Source organism: Polyodon spathula, chromosome 13 (genome assembly GCF_017654505.1).
Source record: "Polyodon spathula isolate WHYD16114869_AA chromosome 13, ASM1765450v1, whole genome shotgun sequence".
In the NCBI taxonomy this organism is placed as follows: domain Eukaryota; kingdom Metazoa; phylum Chordata; class Actinopteri; order Acipenseriformes; family Polyodontidae; genus Polyodon; species Polyodon spathula.
Window position 1 is genome coordinate 44,271,485 of NC_054546.1, and position 20,526 is coordinate 44,292,010.

Genomic DNA, 20,526 nt, shown 5'->3' on the forward strand with positions numbered 1-20,526 from the left:
CCACGAGGGGGCGCTGTGGCGGGTACGCGCTGGTTCTCTCTCCTGCTCTGTGTTAATGAAGTATTGTACGCGTCCACTGAGCAGGAAACGCGGGCCCGGCTGTTGCAGAGCGTCTTTTTCAGCAATATTTCTGACCGGGTTTGTTTGGTAAGTGTCGCCGCATCGTTATCTCTCAGTCCACTCGTTTAAAGAGCTTGGCTGAATGCAGGTCTGTGGGGTTGTTTGAAACGTGTGTAAATGCGCGTAGAGGAGGGCGAGGCCTCAGACTCCATTATTTGTGTGTCCTTCTACTGATTGGTGGTTTTTATTTAAAATAAAGAGGTAGTCAAAAATAAAAGTTTTTTTTATTTTTTATGTTTCCTTGTGCACTTTAACACAGTTTAGTTTACACCGGGCGTCTGTATATTGTGTGATTAATAGCACTTGTAGTATGTTCTCATGTGTGTTGTTGACTGCATGTATGGTAATAAATAAATAATGATCAATATAAAGAGTAGATAATAACATTAGACTTGGTCCGTCAGATTCATTATACACCAGCATCAAAGCACCTGATGGCATCACCGGACTCGGGCTCCTTCAAACCGTGTGGATTTCACATCCTACAGCTGTAACGTTTTATAAGTAACGTGGAATCTGCAACTGTTTAACAATTAAAAAGGTCTAATTAAGCCAGTGATCAGTTCAGTGAAGGGTCTAGTTAAGTAATTGAGAGCTGAGTTGGAATGAAAGCCAGCAGACACGGTGGGTCCCCAGGACCGGGGCTGAGAAACACTGGTATAGACAGTACAAGAAAAAGCAATCAAGATGAACTGTTCAAGTAGGGCGCCGGACTTTCGAAAATGACAAAAACATTTGGGTAACAGATCAGCTCAGAATGATTGCAGACATCCGGTAAAGGGACAGATCTGATAAACAAAGCAGTGAATACACATCAAACACAAACAACACGTACACGTTTTCAGTTGGGAAGTTCCATAATAGACTACGGTGACACACTCTGTCAAGGTTAGTTTAAATGGTTTTATTGCGATTACAAACGTTGGATGAATCTTTGTTTTTTACCAAATGTGTTTTATCTTCAGGTTTTAAGATGTCTAACTGGGTGAAGGTTACTCGAGGTCAGGGCCACAAGCCGGCTGCAAGTGCAGGGTAAAGCAACAGTACTGATACTTTATATTGTTATTCATTTCATATCTGTTCACTTGCATATTCCCAATGAGTGTTCGTTCTCCCCCCTCTTTCTTCAGGAACCGCCATGGTCCTGGGAAGATTCCATTCCTATTGAAGTAAGTTAACGATTGGAGTTAAAGTGCCTTTCACGTCAGCATGGTTTGATTTTCATAGCTATTTCAGTGATGCGGCTCTGCAGTAGATACACAGTAGGATTTTGTAGTTTTTACTCTCTATAGAATTATTACATTATTATTCATATTGGAATATGGACATTTATTGTATTTGTTTTTTTTGCAGTAGCATCAAGCCCTACAAACCCTACAGAATGAGCCCATATCCAGTGCGAGATGAAAGGAAGGATGCTTACAATGACGACACACGCAAGTGAGAGCCGATCACGTTTGTGTAACGTTTGGGAGTAGGGGTCAGCTGAGCAGCATGTGTATTCTGCAGACTGTCAGTCTTTCACAAGCTGATGACTGCGTTTGCAAAGTCAATTTAATGATCATCCAGAAGTAGACGTTCTGTGCAAAGTAATCATTGTCACGAGAGGGAGAGGAGAGTTGCTTGACTTGCTTTTCACATGCTGTGACGTCAGTGGCAGGTTTATATGGTTCTATAGTTAACTATACATGTAAAATGTATGATGTGGGCTCATGTGTCTCTCTTGATTAAACAGTTTTGAAGAGTTACTGGACCAACAGTATGACTGTTCATCTAGGACTGAGGACTACTATGAAAGATACCAGTGCTCCCAGAATGGTAAGGATCTAGGAACTGACTGGTGGATTTCTTAGTTTGTTTTGCAGATAAACATGTTTGATCCCAGAGGTGAAAATGAATGGGGACATTTTTAGATTGTATCGTGTTTTATGATGACCTTATTGTGACAATCGGATTTTACTGTTTCTGTGTGCAGCACCCAGCAAGAATTACACTCAGGCTGACAGGCGCAGCTCATTCTATCAGCAATTCTACAAACAGATTCAGGACGAGTATGACAAACAGAGGCCAGCGGACTGTGTCATTTTGTCTGTGACGAAGCAACAAACGTAAGGATTAAATTGAACTGTCCTCCGGGTTAGTGCTCAGTATCAGTGATTCAAGTATTGTTAGACAACAAAATTGCTTCCCCTGCTTCTCTAATTCGGTACAGTTACTACAGAAAACTGTAAACTAATATAAAACCAGTCAGTCTCTTATTTATACCTCCAAAACACAAACTGTTACTGCTACTGTTTTGCAGTGTTTCTGTCTGAATTGTTTGGTTTATAGATAATATGGTTTAGTAGCTGGTCACAATGCTGCAGGGCAATCTGGCCAGTGGTGATTGAATACCAACGATTTCTACAGCATTTTCTGCTGGTTTAATGTATCCCTTAATTTATTAGCTACTTTATTTGCTGTGTAAATAGTTTACAGTGACATTTTTTTCTTGCAAACTTGAATGTTATTTTTTTATTTCTCATTATTAACCCTTCTTTTCCAGGGGAAGTTCAGTATGTTTCCGATGGATTGACTGTTTTTGAACAACAGCGACCATTAATAGAATGAATATGCTGTTCTGTGTTTAAACTCTAATCATCAAACTTCACACTGCATTTACATTGGCCATACACTAATCAAATAAAACCACTCTAACCACGAAATGTTTTACGGTTTCCAAAGCGTGCATAACAAACTGGGTCAGATAAACCCATCTAGATTCCTGCATTGGAATTTAATTCTGCCTTCACGTTAATCAAATGTCTGTTTTTAAAAAAACGAAACTGGGATTTGACAGACAACTAAATATTTACTACTTGATTCTAGTTCAGCTTAGACCCTTACCACTCAAAATGCAGTTCAGTACCTCAAAGGAAAAAACAAAGGAAATCTGTTGTTTAGAAGAGCTTTCAGATGAATTGTGTTCTCTGCACAGACGTGAGAGAGATTCTTTGGCTCAACTTGGTAACCATATTGTCTGTGTCTCTTGCAGAGCTGCATATTATCTTGAGATTTTTAAACACACACTTTTTTTTTTAAATGTACATTTTAAGAAACGACAAAAACAAGAGTGAAAACTGAGTCCGTCTACAAAAATTTGATCCTTTTTTCACAATATAAAATAAAAAGCATAAACGAATCAAAGTAAATATATACATATATATCTTAAGCTGAACTTTTCATACATTAACAGTTCATACGTGTTTACATAATTACACTGTTTAAAATATTTAGCAACAGTCAACCTCATGTGTGTCTAACAGCACCTGGTTATAAACCAACACATTGCATTCAGATCCGCTGTCATGAATCATTAGTGGCATGACTGGCAATGCAATGCACACTGCCTAAAGAGTGACTGTTTCAATTCTGTGCAAAATAACCCACTCTTTCTTTTCTTTAAGGGATTATGCAAAATCGATAGGCCACCGTTTGCAGAAGCGAGGCCTTGTGGTGGAAATGATATACCTGCACTCGGAATCAGGTCTCACCCGCGCCCTTCAGGATGTCCGAAATGACGGTTCCCCCTTTTGTATTCTCGTCGAGCACTCAAATGTAGCGCTTTCCTCTTGCACCGTAATCATATTTTACGAGTCTCTCAAAAGTAAGTTAACAGCTTCCTAACAAAAAAAAAAAAAGCAAACAAATAGTATTCAAATTCCATACACACAGTTACCTCTGCCCTAAAACCCTTCATTAAATGCAACTGGGTAAAAGTATAGGTTAAGAACATTTGGCATTTTAGTGCCATGCTTTATGTAAAAGCTAGGAAATAATAAAGGTACACAGTTGACCTGAAGATAAAATCATTATTCTTCTGTCTGCCCTAGGTTAGTACAGCTAGGTTTAACAAATCGACTTCAACTCTCAAAGTAGTGTCTTGTTTTAAATAAAAGCCCACGATTCACAAATCCTTTATATAAAAGTAGATGATCACACGTCTGGTATTAATAAGTGCATATTTAGCAGTGATTCGCCCAATGTATCCATGTCCAAGTGATGCAGTCTTTTCAGTTGCCAGTTGTTTGCCACATTCATTTTGTAAGTTGCCCTGCCTTAAAAACATAACACATGCATTAATACTCTCCTTTTACAAGTGGTAGTTAATGGGAAGACATTTCCTTCCATTAATAATTTCTACATTTTGTTACATTCAGTTGCCCCCCCCCCCCCCTTAGTTTTCACACGTAAGAAATGACATATCTGGTGATCAATCAGAGATGCATAAAGACTGTAATACACACATTCAAATGACCTTTCAATTCACAATGCAATATCTGGAGAGCATAAAAATAATGCTTAATGCTGAAGTACTTTACATGCTATTTCTGTCATCGATAAAATATTCAATAAGATGGATACTGTCCTTCCGACTGGGAGTTTAGGGTATAATGCCGTTCCACTTCACAATCGGTACGTGTGGCAACAATGTCTTATAAGCAACAAAATAACCAGCAGCAACTGACAGTATTTATGATTTGTTCTAGAATCTTAATACCACTGTTTTATATTCTAACCATTTTGACCAGATTACTGTGTTAGGAGACATTCATTTGCCTTTACATCCCAGAGTCTGTTATTTTATCATACGTGTTTGTTCCTGCGTGCACTGTGTGGGACAAAGTTATTTATTTTAAATCAAACATGCCGACTCCTCACACCTTCTGAGTAAGTTGAATCTTTATAGTGCAGGTTTGTCTTGGCTTGAGAAAAAAAAAGTACATGAATAATGTTAGATGGCATGCAAAAAACAAAATAAAATATGTCCAGATTTTCAGCTTGTGGGTTAATTAAACTACCTAACCAAATAACTTCTTGGCCATTACTGTCAAAACTTTTCACCGCACACATGTAAGTTTGTCTCTGTTGGGTCCATAAATTAAAATTAATATCGCTGTTTTTCCCCCACATACATCGCCAAAAAAAGCAAATTTAAGGAGCAGCTCCAGAGCTCTGAGCTGGGTCTAGGCGCTGGCCTGCACACTGGATTTCTGTATCTAAGAGCTCTCTCCCTTTGGCAGTTCATCGCAACATGCCCTCGGAGCGCGCCATGGACTTTGTGGCTGCGGAGCACGGGTGCGTGCAGGCTGAGCGCTCGGAGAAGGAGCGTGAGGAAATCTCCGTGAAGGCAGCGGATCTAGCGGACGACTATCTGGAGCGTGAGAACTGCGACAAGCACAGCCTTCCCCTGAGCACTCGCCACCTCCTCTTCCTGATGAGCGAAGGGAAGCACTTGTACCTGGAAGAGCTGAACACCATCGAGGAGTACGTGAGGACGAGGAAAGAGGAACTCGAAGGTGGGTTTAATAAATACAAATAAATACATGGGATTATTTGTTCAGTAGAGTCCTGTGCACTGCTTTCTAGAGCACAGACAAAGGGGAGCTCCACCCAATTTGTGAGACTTTAAGCCTGTGTTTTGAGATTATAATTCATACTTAAGGTAAACTTGTTTTAGGTTTTTTTTTTTTTTTTTTTTTTTTTTGTGGCAGCTAAACTCTTGCGATGCAGTATGTGCTTGCTAGCAGGCTTGATGGGCTGATCAGGTATTTGCTGTAGTGGGTTTCTTTGCTGTAGTGAGAGATTAAATGAGTTCCCTCTCTCGATTGCTCACTACAGCTGTGCCAACAGAAAGTGATAATGGATTCAACCCTGGAATGAGGAAACCAGCTCTCGGCAGCCTGAGCAAACCACCTCCCCTTCTCCCGACGCCCGGTAGACCACCGCTCCTGGAGCACCCCTCCCATTCCCAGGCAAAGCCAGTCCTTCTGGGGGACCGAGCACTGGGACCCTTGCTCCCAACCCCAGGTCAGCAGCAAAGCAGCTCGTTTTTGTAGTTTTTGATATTAAATATTCTCAATTAGTTTCCGAAGTATGCAATATTATACATCTCTATTGTATTGAATAAGCTTGTTTTTTGTTGTCTTATAAACACACAACTCTAAATTATGCCATTAAATGTGTAGCAGATTAATTTCCTGTGCATCTATCTCATCAATGTTGTGGGGTTTGTTTTTTCCCCCTCTTTCTTTTGCACTAGGTTCATACCCCAAATCCAAGCCCCCACCCCTGCTGTCTATGCACTCGCGACCCACCCACGGCCACGGCCCCTTAGCACCCTCAAAGCGTCTCTTACTGGGCGATAAACCCGGCCTTCTGCCTACCCCAGGTGAGTATTCATCTGCAGAAATGAGCAGCAAAAGCACTTGGAGTGATCTACAACTAACCAGTGGGAGATAAGATCTCTTTATTGTATTGATGTGTAATTGATTTGAGACCGTCGCTGTCGACACGCAAGCAATGTCAAATCTGCATCACAGCTGTCAATGGAATGCTTTCACCAAACTCACGGTTGAAGCTTGCTGTGATGTAATCCACTATTACAATTCCCACCACTGCTGCATGAGTAGCTGTATGTTCTTCCCAGTACTGATGGACAGGGCTTGCTGTGCTGCCGCTCTTCAGCAGTGTCCCGTCTCACTGGTCCAATAACACCACATTGCATTTGCACTTGTATAAGATGCGTGTGCGCACTCTAACTGTGTTTGTTTTCCTTTTTCAGGTGGTCCATCCAGACCCAATCCGCAGCGCCGTAACCAATAGTAGAAGCACATACACCTGGAAATTGCCAAAATCATCACTGCTGCAGTGGAAGCAAAGTGTTACAAAAGTGTCACAATTGCGCAGTACTTGTACATTCCAGGCTCGATGGAATCGTTGCAATCCTTTTGTTACAGTGGAGGCCCCTTTTTAGTCTTCTTTAATAGTGTTGACAGTGTTTGTTCATTAGAAGTGTAACTGGTTTTTATTTTTTGTATTGCTATTTACTTTGTCCTGGATTTCTTTTTTTTAATTTTTTTTTAATCACACTTGTGTAAAAACACTATTTTCCTCCTGCCTTTGGTTTAGTAAAACAAGCCTGTTTTCACAGAGCATACAAAAAATGTGTATTCTGGGATCTGCCCTTTTCTACAACAAAAAGGCAGAGAATCCAAGTTGAAATGGCAGCTCGCTGAATATTCTGTAGGACAAGTTGTAAAATGGATCTTCGTGAAGCATGTATTGAAGTTGGGGCTTCAAGTTCACAGAACCAGATTTCATGGAGAAGTCTGGGTGAAAATGCATTTTTGTTGAGGTTTTTTAACGGTGCGGTTCACTGGTTGTCTTTGATTGGTGAGGTGCTTGTGGGTCTTTCAGACCTCCTAACTAGTTCCATCTGATTATATAAAGCACTCCTCCATGCATAAAAATAACAAAAGGGGGGGAGACCTAATTTTTAGGTGTTGGTTCTATAAAAAGCCATGTGTCTTAACACCCATAGTCTTCCCCCAGACCTAATTTTCAATGCATAGGTTTAATGTATAGTTTGCAAAGTTAACTAGTTCTGTGTGGCCAGAAGGGGGTGTAGTTTTTCAAAATTTCAGTGACAACCACCACCTTTTCAAGTAACACTATTCATTGTAAATTCAAATTTCAATGGAAGGAAACAAATACTAGAGAGGATTGAGAAGATAACAAATGAAATATCTCTATAATAATCTGTAATTTAACACTTCTGTAACCCCAGATTTCACAAAGGTGCCAGGAACTCAAACATATTCTCATATAAATTGTATGAATTTTCCTGCAGTTTAAAGTTTTTAATTGCTTTTTGCTGTTCTTATACAACAGACTGGTGAATGTATTCCCCATCACAGTAACACACATTTACACACGACTTACAAAGACACCGTACTGCACTTGGTACACTTCAGTCTGGGCATCTCTTATAAATAATGATTAATACAGAACACCTATATGTTTTGTTATAAGAGGTGTTTATGGACAAGGGGTTATTCCAAAAGGAGGAGAATCCTGTCTCCTGTGATCCTGGTGGAGCAGTGTCCAACTCAGAAAACAGCACAGGGATTCAAATTTTCAAACAAAAATAGAAAACGCCACTAAAGCATTTGTTAATGAAAACAAAAATTCATATGTGGTTTACATTTGTAAATTAAACTTTCTCTTTCTGGGAAAATCCCTAATTCCTACCTTAATCCTGTGCTAATTTCAGCCTTTCCTAACATATCCTCTGCAACGAAAGAGTTTTACTTGAATTAATTTGCATCTGACCAGAGATTAGCACTAATAATTGCTCCCAGGCTCGAGAATGTCAGGGTCTTCTGAATGTTAAGGGCAAGAAAAGATTTGTCTCCCCATTATATCTGTGACAAGCCCTACCTAAGTATGTCACACTTTATAACACGTCACTCAGTAATTCAGATGCAGTTACTTGTGAACCAACATGTCTGACTGAATTCAGACTGAATGAATTTGAAAGAAGACATCAATGCGGTTCATGAAACGGTCCACGCTTGCTTACATTGGTAACACTTCTAAATAAGTGACTGCTAATGCATAATGATGCATTGGTGTTCGGTTTAGGGTTTAAAATAAGACATGTTTAAAAAAACCACTAAAGGAATTTTGTAACTAGAGGTCAACATTGTCAACTCCTTTAAGTATTTAAAAAACCTCTCCCCTAAACCTTCTGGTATGCAACAATACAGCTTCTGATACGCGAACCAACGTAATATTGGTATGCAATAATACAGCTTCAAGTATGCAGTAATACAGCTTCTGGTATGCAGTAATACAGCTGTATTATTGACCCTTAAAGCATTTATTGTCATTACTGATTCAAACTGGAGCAAAAAGCTTAATACATCAGTCAGCTTTATTTAAATAGATGTTACGCCTGACATTTACAAGAAAAAAAAGCTTTTGAAAGTGCTGTGCATGTATTTAATGTTAAAAGTTTCACTGAGGTAAGCTGCCCAATTACACAAAGTGTTCCATTAGCTCCTAGGTGACAAGCGCATTGTGGTTTGTACAGTGGTATACCTTACTGATGCTGGATCTCCTAGAATTGATCTGCAGCTGTGGAGAACTCATCAGGATACTGTGTAGTAAGGGCTGCTTCTGCTTGTGCTGCATTTATTCAACAACCCTTTTAAAAAACTGAAAACTGAAACACAAAATGTAAAGGCATGTCTAAAGGCCTTGTCTATCATTTCAATGCATTCATCAGAAGTGGCCTTAATGTACAATCCATGTTGAATATTCCAATGGTTTTTTTTTCTGTTGATACTCCTTTGAATAATGTACAATCCATGTTGAATATTCCAATGGTTTTCTGTTGATACTCCTTTGAATAATGTACAATCCATGTTGAATATTCCAATGGTTTTCTGTTGATACTTCTTTGAATAATGTACAATCCATGTTGAATATTCCAATGGTTTTATGTTGATACTCCTTTGAATAATGGCTGTGAAATAACACTGAAGAGAAGTTCCATAGGCGGCACACTGGCTTAGCTGATGAAGACTTTATGTATTTTTAGTGTCAATATAGTACAAATATCAGACTATTCAAACAATGGGTGCAATCTGTGGCAAAAACAACAATATTCGTATTTGTTCATATAACATATTTTTTTTATAAATTGCTGGATTAAAAAGATATCATGCAAACAAAAGCAATGCATGAATGGCATCTAACATAAATAAATGAGCCACATTCTACTGTGCACAACAGTGCTTCTTTCCTTTCATAGGCAATAGATGGGTTTCCAGGCTTATTTCCCTCAGAGAGATTTTTTGTATTGTAAAGTATATTACGAATTATACTTTTGTTTCCCAGCTAATTCAAAACTAGAGAATATTTAAATATCCATGTAATTGTAAAGAATATTGGAGCCTTGTTCATTCCAACACTGTGTTTTCTCTTTCTATACAAGTAGCTTTAAAATAAGGGTCAGGGAATTCACAATTAGTTCCAATTGAATGGGAGCTCTTTACCATGGTCCAGTCTGCCTACCCTGCTTAGAACAGGACTCCGTGAAGGGCTGGGCTTACCACAAACGAGAAAACCAAAGCTCAATAATAAGAAGCATTTTCAACAAAAAGGAAAACTAGAATTTAACGATTTTTTTTATTTTTTATTAATGATTTTGGAATAAGTATGGAGGAGATCATGTCGCTTCCCTGCTTCCCTTCTGTGTTCTCTGTGGGATGTTTTATTCTGGGACAGATAGCTGGGAATGGAGTAATCTGAGTCTTTGTGAGATTGACAGTGGCTGAAGGAATAGGTCTCGCTCACACTGCCCCATCAAGAGAGCTGGAGAGGATTAAAACATACCAACAATGGGTGTGTGTTATATTAACCAGCAGGAAATATCCAACTATGATTATACAGCCTCTACTTGGACCTCCAAAAGGCCTTTGACAAAGTGCAGATGACAGAAAGCTATGATTGTGTAGCCAACACGTATGCAGCAGCTAAAGGGATTCTAGACTGCGTACACTTAAAAATACCATGCTGATCCCTTCATTACAAAAACGACATTGAGCTTTAGAGAGGCTGTTGGAGTTTGAGAGGAGACAGAAAGGCTGAGTTAGAGTTTGAGCGGATGCAGACTGAGTTGGAAGTTTGGAGAGGAGACAGAAAGGCTGAGTTAGAGTTTGAGCGGATGCAGACATACTCAATTGGAAGTTTGGCGGGAGACAGACTGAGTTAGAGTTTGAGTGGAGACTGAGTTGGAAGGTTGAGTGAAGGCAAATAGACTGAGCTGGAGTTTGAGTCGAGACAGACTGAGTTGGAAGTTTGAGTGGAGACAGATTGAGTTGGAAGTTTGAGTGGAGACAGATTGAGTTGGAGTTTGAGTATCTTTTATTGCAGACAGACTGAGGGCAGTGAAAGAATCATTGGGATGCTTTAAGAACTGAGAAGATTGAGTTCTGGGATCAGCCACTCAGATCCAGAGTATTGATGGGCTGATTGGCCTCCTCTCATTTTCAGCATTCCTTTTTCTGTGGAGCAGGCCATATAATACAGAATATTACAGCACTGCTTGTAACACCTTTCAGCAATCATACATACTGTCATTCATTTCATCGTTAATATACTTTTACCCCAACAAACAACCTGCAGAGTTAATAAAATACACACACCACAATGTGTGTGTGTATGTCTGCGTGTGAGTGTCTGCGTGAGTGTGTGCGTATCTGTCTGTATGTGTCTAAGAAGCAAGAGTATTTCTGTAGATGTGCACATTTCTGAAACCTTGGTGCCACTGCTTCACTTTCTTCCCCTGATGATGGGTGCAAAAATTATTAATTAGTAAACATGCAGAAAGTTTGTTTTTCTAGCGCTATTCAACATTCACCAAACGCAGGGCTGATTTGAAAGCTTCAAACACAATGGGTTTTAATTAGGTTAAGTTTGTCTGCTACAGATAACATTTCTCTTTCTGTTGAGAATAAAACAAATTGCTGGCACTAATGCTCATTTAATGTACCTCCTTCTATTATGAATGGTAGAAATTATAACAAGTGCCCTGCAGGGAGCTAATGGTATGGGAGTTGGCGTATTGTCAGCGCTCATCACAAGTCATTTCACTGGAGCGCCGGTATGCCTTTTAAATGCAATTGCCATATCCTTTCAGACATTCACATTGTGCAAAACCACTACCTCCGTTTCACAGACTAGGCCCCAGAAGAAAAGCTTCTCTTGAATTAGTCTGATTATTTTAAACATGGGTACTTGATTCACTGGTGAATTGAATTTAGAGAAAGCAGAGCCATTTGCAGATGAGACCTGTGCTTTTTACATACAAAACACAGAAAGCGAAATTCACACAACTAGGCTGGAAGCAGGCTTGCTATCTGTTCACCATTCCTCACACAGACTGGCTTTTATAGAGACTGTTAATGTCCCTGAACTCCATGGTGTGTGTTTGTGTGCTTGTTTAGATTGAGAATGGAAGATATTAGTTCAGCAACAGCGCATATCAAAGGTGAGGTTGAGACCATTCTATATGTTGAAAAGTTGTAATTGGATGGTTTGTGCAATATGTCATACAATAGCTCAAACTCCTGAGCAATGGGAGTCTTACTGGGTCAGACTGGAATGCTATGGGAGTCTTATTAAGCTTGAAATGGGAGTCAAATTGTGCACATATTATAGCTAGAATGACTCCTACTGCTCTGCAATGGGAGTTGTTTCTATTCCTGCTATTACCACCAGCTGCACTGGGCCCAGGTCATCATTTTAATAAACTGAATCCATTCACAGATCCATTGTTTAGGAGCAAAGAGAAGCAGACATGTGGCCTCATCCTGTTCAGCAGTACAGTATTTAATTCACAGTTCTGTCTAATTACTGTATATAAAAATAGCCTATCTAGGACAAAACCAATGAGATGTAACATTGCCTTTAGAGGGGGGACCTGGTGGTATTGGCAGCAGCTCAATAGAACGGATGTGCTGAAGGCTACATAAATATAATACGAGTACAAGCGAGGTGCCTGTTTGAGACAATGAACAGCTTGGCATGAAGGTGCCCTGCATGAAAATAAACAGAATATATCAGAGTAATCACGACCAGGCTGTTCTAGAACTCCCGCTGTCCCTCTTCTTCTCCAGAACAGATCAGAATATCTCAGAGTAATCACGACCAGGCTGTTCTAGAACTCCCGCTGTCCTTCTTCTTCTCCAGAACAGATCAGAATATCTCAGAGTAATCACGACCAGGCTGTTCTAGAACTCCCGCTGTCCTTCCTCTTCTCCAGAGCAGATCAGAATATCTCAGAGTAATCACGACCAGGCTGTTCTAGAACTCCTGCTGTCCTTCTCCAGAACAGATCAGAATATCTCAGAGTAATCACGACCAGGGTGTTCTAGAACTCCCGCTGTCCTTCCTCTTCTCCAGTGCAGATCAGAATATCTCAGAGTAATCACGACCAGGCTGTTCTAGAACTCCCGCTGTCCTTCCTCTTCTCCAGAACAGATCAGAATATCTCAGAGTAATCACAACCAGGCTGTTCTAGAACTCCCGCTGTCCTTCCTCTTCTCCAGTGCAGATCAGAATATCTCAGAGTAATCACGACCAGGCTGTTCTAGAACTCCCGCTGTCCTTCCTCTTCTCCAGAGCAGATCAGAATATCTCAGAGTAATCACGACCAGGCTGTTCTAGAACTCCCGCTGTCCTTCCTCTTCTCCAGAGCAGATCAGAATATCTCAGAGTAATCACGACCAGGCTGTTCTAGAACTCCCGCTGTCCTTCCTCTTCTCCAGAGCAGATCAGAATATCTTAGAGTAATCACGACCAGGCTGTTCTAGAACTCCCGCTGTCCTTCCTCTTCTCCAGAGCAGATCAGAATATCTCAGAGTAATCACGACCAGGCTGTTCTAGAACTCCCGCTGTCCTTCCTCTTCTCCAGAGCAGATCAGAATATCTCAGAGTAATCACGACCAGGATGTTCTAGAACTCCCGCTGTCCTTCTTCTTCTCCAGAACAGATCAGAATATCTCAGAGTAATCACGACCAGGCTGGTCTAGAACTCCCGCTGTCCCTCTTCTTCTCCAGAACAGATCAGAATATCTCAGAGTAATCACGACCAGGCTGTTCTAGAACTCCTGCTGTCCTCCTTCTTCTCCAGAGCAGATCAGAATATCTCAGAGTAATCACGACCAGGCTGTTCTAGAACTCCCGCTGTCCTTCCTCTTCTCCAGAGCAGATCAGAATATCTCAGAGTAATCACGACCAGGGTGTTCTAGAGCTCCTGCTGTCCTTCTTCTCCAGAACAGATCAGAATATCTCAGAGTAATCACGACCAGGCTGTTCTAGAACTCCAGCTGTCCCTCTTCTTCTCCAGAACAGATCAGAATATCTCAGAGTAATCACGACCAGGCTGTTCTAGAACTCCCGCTGTCCTTCCTCTTCTCCAGAGCAGATCAGAATATCTCAGAGTAATCACGACCAGGCTGTTCTAGAACTCCCGCTGTCCTTCCTCTTCTCCAGAGCAGATCAGAATATCTCAGAGTAATCACGACCAGGGTGTTCTAGAACTCCCGCTGTCCCTCTTCTTCTCCAGAACAGATCAGAATATCTCAGAGTAATCACGACCAGGCTGTTCTAGAACTCCAGCTGTCCTCTTGCCTTGCTCTCCACAGAGACAGAGCACATTTGTAAAGACATGCAGGCGAAGTCAGTCTAAATAAGAGCAGCAGAGGTGCCGGACTCCCCTGTGGGGGTCATTTTAAAATGTGCTCTGGTTCTCTGCAGGGGAGCAAACTGAAATTGCATTCCCAGTCAACTGCTTAACCATCAGCTCTGTGCTGGAAACTAGCAGCTACAGTGTTCAGTGCATTTGTGTCACACTGAAGTATCTAGTTGCACACTTTGCACACACACAGTGACCACCAAACAAACTTCAGCATGAGCCCAAGTGCCAACTTTGCACCATTCTAAAGGAAAAAATAAACTCTTAGTACATTGCTTGCATATTAATGTATAGCAGATTTACAATTTACACCAGCACCACGGCACAGTATCACAATGAAATTAACCATGTTGCATAGGGAGTAATGAAGAGACATTTCAAGTCAAGAAGATAGACCTGAAATGTCTCTATACTGTGTGGAGCTCAACGAACAAGAAGCATTGAGGTGACCTGGGCAGCTGGGTGCACTTGCTGACCAAATACTACAAATATTTACATGAAGGGACATTGAATGAGTACAAAGCAAGGTTTTAAAATCGGGTTCCTTCCCTCTTATTTTCACTAGTAATATTAACCCCATGTTTCTGATAGGGTGCAAAACCTGGATTTCAGGTCTCTAAAGAATCATTATGCCGTCTCTACGACCTTGCATTTCTACACCAAACCCAGAGGACTAAATGCCCCCCACAATTATTTAAAAACAAACTGGTTCCTGTGAAGTGTTGAACCCCTTTGAAAATGTTTTTCATGAGCAGGACAGTGTATTGCATGCATCTAATAACACGTATAACATGGCATTGCCAAGTCGGTGTGTCTAAAAAATGACCAAAGAACTATAATAACAAGAGAAGACCACCGCACACAACCACGTACTTGCTGGCCTGCCCGCGTCCCTTAAAAAATAACGGAATTAATATTATTAAAAGGAGGACAGCACCAGGATACATGACCGCGGTTATCTCCACACTGTGGGCTTACAACAGTGTTGCTTTCAAACTTCCGTTTGATTTGCGCACAGAAACATCTATTGCGCACAGAAAGGAACACAATGAACAGCGGGCTTACTTTTGGCGACAGATAAACAAAGTAACCCCGGGGACACGCTTTTAAAAACAAACCTAAACAAAGACGGGGCATGTTTATGAAGAAGAAAAAAAAAACATGACCTAATACAACGTTGAATATTAAAACAAAGCAGTGCTGCTTAACAAGCGGCGGGACAGGAAAGCAAAGGAAGGAAAAATAATACAGAGAATCCAGTCCGTCCTTTTTGTGTGCACGGCGATGCTGTTCAGAGCTCCGCGTTTTGGCCCTGATCGGAGCTGAAGTTGAGCTGTAGTTTCCATGGCTGTCCATGGCTCGGTGCTGTTGGCTCTCTCTGCGTCTGCTCAACCCAGGCTGTGCGGAGCTCCCTGCGGGATCACAGCGCTCCCCCGCCGGGACTCCACTCTCACATCCTCCTGCTGGGACTCGGCTACATTTCCAGCCAAGCCTGGCTTTATTATGTGTGTCTGCACTGCAGCCCAGCCAGCAGTTAGAGCAGGAGGCGGAGGGAAGACGAGAGCCAGGACAAAGAAAAAGGGAGAGAGAGGCTAGCAATCGCAAACATTTCCAAAAACAATCATATTAAATGCAAGGCAAGACATGCTGGGCAAAATAGCAGTACCAGTGGAACCTTGTGAGATATAGCGCACGGGGGAGGTAGCCCAATGCAACCAGAACCAGCGCAAAAATAACGATACTGTTCCGAGAACTGCACCACGAGAGAACCACAGGCACGCTTCTAGCAAGGAAAGAAACAAGATCAAGCTTGCGGAAACAGAATGCATCGTTGTTTAATTAAGGTAATGTGATTATTGAACCGTATTGGCATCTGTTTCTGTGGACGATCAGGTGTGAGATATTGCCGTAATTTGGCACCCGCAAGTGGGCTGTGCAACTCGGGCTTGCTCGCCGAGACGGTGCACCAGTCGTGTACGCTCGCACAAACAATAGACCCGGCTTGTCACGGGCTCAGACATCTCTTAAGTTATCTTGTGAAATCTACAGGTTGATCTACTACAGCTGTGCGAAGAAGTTGAGGGGGGAACAGCTGAGGAAAAGACTTCCCGTTTTGTTTTTTTTCATGAGCAAGGTTTTGTGAAGTGCTACAGGACTTATAGCTCCAGACTTAAGTTGTCGCATTGCAACAGGCGAAGAAGTAAAAGAAAAAAATTGATGTGCATGACTTAATCGCAAAGGACAAACCGTTGAGAACTGAAAAGGACACAACGTGGAAATGTCCCGACGAAAGCAGGCCAAGCCGCGCTCCGTTAAAGGTAAGCGGACACCCCTCTCTCATTTCTTGAACGTGTTTCAACAGCAAGCATGAGCTCCAGCATGACCAATCAGATTTTGTGCAGAAGCTCGGCGGGTATTGTGAAATCCGAAGCAGTGTGATGTATTGTTTGCCCGCGCGTGTGTAACTATATATAACGTATATATAACGTGGTTTTTTATCTACACCTAGGAAATTAATCAGTGTAGCTAATTTCTAGATATAGCAGATACATAGTTGTCAATTAACAAAGAAAAAAGTTTAAATATATGATTTCAAGTTTGGCCATGCATGTCAATATTATTATTATTATTATTGTTGTTTATTATTGTTGTTGTTGTTGTTGTTTATGTGGAGGACAGCTGATACTTTTGGTTCATGTAAACTATTATTTCGAGCTCACAAATAATAAACCACGTTTGCATTGGGAGCCAATTCATTATTCCAGATTGCGTTTACAAATAGACGCGCATCCCTACACTCATCCACTGTGCCTGTCTCGATCTGGTTTTGATCAATCAATTAGTCTTACCCAGCCAGGGCTGCTAACATTTCTACTGACGTTGTGTTGTTGGGATGGGACCAATTACAGACTCCATCTGGTACTTTAAATAATAATACGAGTGTATATGTAGATATCCTCTCAGTGTTCATTGCCCTGGGGCTCGTATGGTGTTTAGTGTAAGTAATCAGGGCTCATATTAAAAGCTCATGTATGTACTTTAAGCGCCGTCCTGCCCGCACAGTTTATCACCGAGTGTTATATTTTCCCGAGCCATCCAGGCAGTGGCACTGGAACGATTTTTAAAAGGGGGGGTGCTGAAAGCCATTGAATAAAACTATAACCCATGTATATGATGGAAGCCACGCAAAGCCAGGGGGTGCTAGCGCACCCCCAGCACCCCTAGTTCCAGCGCCCTTGCATCGAGGCACAACGAAGGGCATGGCCTGTCGGCTCTTCGTGTTCCGCGTTTTATTGGGTGGGGACGCCTCCTCCAACACGGACTGTCGGCGCTTCGTGTTCCGCGTTTTATTGGGTAGGGACGCCTCCTCCAACACGGACTGTCGGCGCTTCGTGTTCCGCGTTTTATTGGGTAGGGACGCCTCCTCCAACACGGACTGTCGGCGCTTCGTGTTCTGCGTTTTATTGGGTGGGGACGCCTCCTCCAACACGGACTGTCGGCGCTTCGTGTTCCGCGTTTTATTGGGCTGGGGCGCCTCCTCCAACAGGGACTGTCGGCGCTTCGTGTTCCGCGTTTTATTGGGCTGGGGCGCCTCCTCCAACAGGGACTGTCGGCGCTTCGTGTTCCGCGTTTTATTGGGTGGGGACGCCTCCTCCAACACGGACTGTCGGCGCTTCGTGTTCCGCGTTTTATTGGGCTGGGGCGCCTCCTCCAACAGGGACTGTCGGCGCTTCGTGTTCCGCGTTTTATTGGGCTGGGGCGCCTCCTCCAACAGGGACTGTCGGCGCTTCGTGTTCCGCATTTTATTGGGTAGGGACGCCTCCTCCAACACGGACTGTCGGCGCTTCGTGTTCCGCGTTTTATTGGGTTGGGGCGCCTCCTCCAACAGGGACTGTCGGCGCTTCGTGTTCCGCGTCTGGAACCTCTTTGACATAAAACACCAGTCACGTGGTGTTTTATGTCAAAGTTTAGGTTTTAATCGAGAACATTTTACAAAAAGAATCACTTTTATACATTAAATACACACGTGTGTACTTTATGAATGCTATTTCATAAACACGACTTTTTTATCCCTCACTTTAGCTTTGATAGAATAACAAAGACATGACATACCGAAATCCGATAGTAAATATTGATGCCAGCCTTTAAACTCTGTATACCATCTGGCTAGACGTCGGGACAGCTGCATTGCAAAAACAAAGGGATGCGATTTAATAACTTACGCACAACATCACGACAACATGATATATCGTGTGTGTATATATAGATAGATATGCTTTTGTTTTTTCGCTTTTTGAAAACTTCTCTTGCTCGTAAAATACGAATGCGTGCATTTCACAGTCTAGTCTACAGCCCATTAAAATGAGGAACTACAAAACTAATCTCAATTATCAACCCTCAAGGCCAGCTTGTAAAGCCCAGCGTGAGCGGCTGACGGTCCCGCTTGGTTTACAGTATAGTTAAAAATAAGCCTTGAATTGGGTTCATTTACTCGGTCTCCCGATGAACCCAGCAGTACAGAACACTTTGTTTTCTGCGGGCATTTGAACCGAAAGCACAAGGCTGTTAACTATAAATCCTCGGTCTGTGATTACTACGGTATTATACACAGTGTCAGCCTCTCTCGCTAATGCGCTTTCTTGTGTTACCGACCCATGAGTTTATCTTGCATAAAATATCCAAGATTATATGGAATTATTATTATTATTATTATTATTATTATTATTATTATTATTATTATTATTATTATTATTATTATTATTATATAAAAAACAATTAATCATATTATATTTCCTCGAAAAAATAATGAATTGTTGGATAATTTACCGAATATGGTGATATTTTAGTTTCGGGGGTTATGGCATATTAAACAGCATATGCTATTTGTATTATTACTCGGTGATAAAATAAATAAAACGTGGCGTATTAAATGCAGGAGCACTAGCCCTCTTTTTTCGAATCGTCTCTCTGTAGATGTTGTTCACGTAGCAGTCCGGGTAAGTTGTGTCTTTTAGAAGTCTTTGCTTAATGCAGTAGTGAAATGGTTGGCGTACACGATGCATTATCTATGCTGCCATTCCATCCAGGCTGAGCGAGGATGAGCCGCTGCCACATGCCGCTTCCATGAGCAGAACTGCGGCCTCTTGGGTTAGCTTTACCCTTGCACGACACGAGCAGCCATTGTGGGTAATCCGCCCTATGAAGTCATCCCGGGTTCCCTGCACAGCCCCGCGCTCTGGAGCGGTCAGTGCAGCCAGTCGTGCCGGCAACTGAACTGTGCCATTCCGCACAAGAAAGCGCCCTAGAGCACAGTGTGCGCTTAGTGTAGCGGCGTACAAATAAACAAAGGCAAACATACATGTTGAGAAATAGAATAATGCATGTATTATTAAAACGCAATACACTGTCTGTAGGCCTGCAGTAATGATATTAAATGGAGATGTATTTTGTATGAATCGCAGTCAGATCCCCAGTTGAATCTGTTTTTACTATACACACATATAATACAGTTTACCTTTTAAACTTTAGATTTTATGCATTTCAAAAACACTTTGCTACATACAGTGAAAAGAAGGAATGCAGGGGGATTACGCAGTGGAGAGCTGCTGTAAGTAAGGGTGTGTTTTTTGTAAGGTTATACACCAGCTGCAGTGAAATTAAACACCAGGGAAGCTTGGATGATTAAAAACTCCTAAAAAAAGAAAGCTTACCATGGGTCATTCTAGAATAGTTGGTATTGGTCATTCTAGAATGGGTGTTTCTGAACATTCTCTAAGGTAGTTACTTGATCAGTGGAAATTCAGCAATTCTATTAGAACACCAGATAGTTGTCTTGCCTTTGAAATTGCATGCTCTTCATGGTATTTGGTTTGTTATAATTACAAGCCCTCTTTCTTTCACTTCAGTTATTATTCCATCACATTATTACATCATACGCTCTACCATCAAGAAGAGTGTCTTCTCTTCCAGTGCTCCCCAACACCCAGCAATTGCTTGCAGTGCCCCCTATTGGGAGGAGAATGTAGTGGTCCTCTCCCTGGTGGCCATGTCTGCCATTGTGTGTTTCTTATCAGCAGCCTGTGTGGTAGGATCTGTGTTAATAAGAGAGTCTGCTTGCGTGCTGTGCCACTGTACCAGCTTAGCAATGGGGTTTATCAGCCCCTCTGACTGTTTTTGTTGTTTTGTCAATTGAGCGGCCTTATGAATAAGTTGTAGCTTTGAAGCTATAACGTTTCTTCTGATTCTGTTTTTAATTGTGGTGTTTAACTGCTGTGTTGTCACTCTTGAGGACATCGTTGTCCTTCTTTTAGGGGTTC

General features: G+C 41.7%; 2 protein-coding genes across 7 annotated transcripts in view; both read left to right on the forward strand.

Annotated features, from left to right (window-relative positions):
* The first annotated feature begins 35 nt into the window (after nt 1-35).
* On the forward strand, nt 36-9,735 carry LOC121325756 (nuclear receptor coactivator 5-like). 3 transcript variants are annotated; one of them, XM_041268699.1, is made up of 11 exons: nt 36-147; nt 1,086-1,152; nt 1,251-1,289; nt 1,477-1,560; nt 1,856-1,938; nt 2,096-2,228; nt 3,567-3,766; nt 5,184-5,459; nt 5,782-5,970; nt 6,203-6,331; nt 6,725-9,735. In XM_041268699.1, exons 2-11 carry the CDS (start codon nt 1,094-1,096, stop codon nt 6,763-6,765), a joined length of 1,233 nt encoding a protein of 410 aa, XP_041124633.1. In that variant the 5' UTR covers nt 36-147; nt 1,086-1,093; the 3' UTR covers nt 6,766-9,735. The 3 variants fall into 3 exon arrangements, with proteins under 3 accessions (XP_041124633.1, XP_041124634.1, XP_041124632.1); XM_041268700.1 differs by having other exon boundaries at nt 37-147; nt 1,474-1,560; nt 5,794-5,970; XM_041268698.1 differs by having other exon boundaries at nt 38-147; nt 1,474-1,560.
* Nucleotides 9,736-15,168: 5,433 nt separating this feature from the next.
* The window catches only part of LOC121325480 (zinc finger protein 423-like), a 104,261-nt gene continuing 98,903 nt past the window's right edge, over nt 15,169-20,526 (forward strand). For 2 of the 4 annotated variants that reach the window (XM_041267987.1, XM_041267988.1), the window contains exon 1: nt 15,171-16,527. In XM_041267987.1, coding sequence (XP_041123921.1) covers nt 16,488-16,527 — 40 coding nt within the window. In that variant the 5' untranslated portion in view covers nt 15,171-16,487. Of the gene's footprint in view, nt 16,528-20,526 lie in introns of all 4 variants that reach the window. The other 2 variants (XR_005951343.1, XM_041267989.1) reach the window with 2 other exon arrangements.

What these genes read in the sequence shown, in the direction of transcription:
- LOC121325756 (XM_041268698.1), top strand. Translation starts at nt 1,094, where the DNA reads ATGTCTAACTGGGTGAAGGTTACTCGAGGTCAGGGCCACAAGCCGGCT. An exon ending in TCTGTGACGAAGCAACAAAC is followed by an intron (nt 2,229 to 3,566) that starts GTAAGGATTAAA and finishes CTTTTCTTTAAG; the next exon opens with GGATTATGCAAAATCGATAG. An exon ending in ACCCTTGCTCCCAACCCCAG is followed by an intron (nt 5,971 to 6,202) that starts GTCAGCAGCAAA and finishes CTTTTGCACTAG; the next exon opens with GTTCATACCCCAAATCCAAG.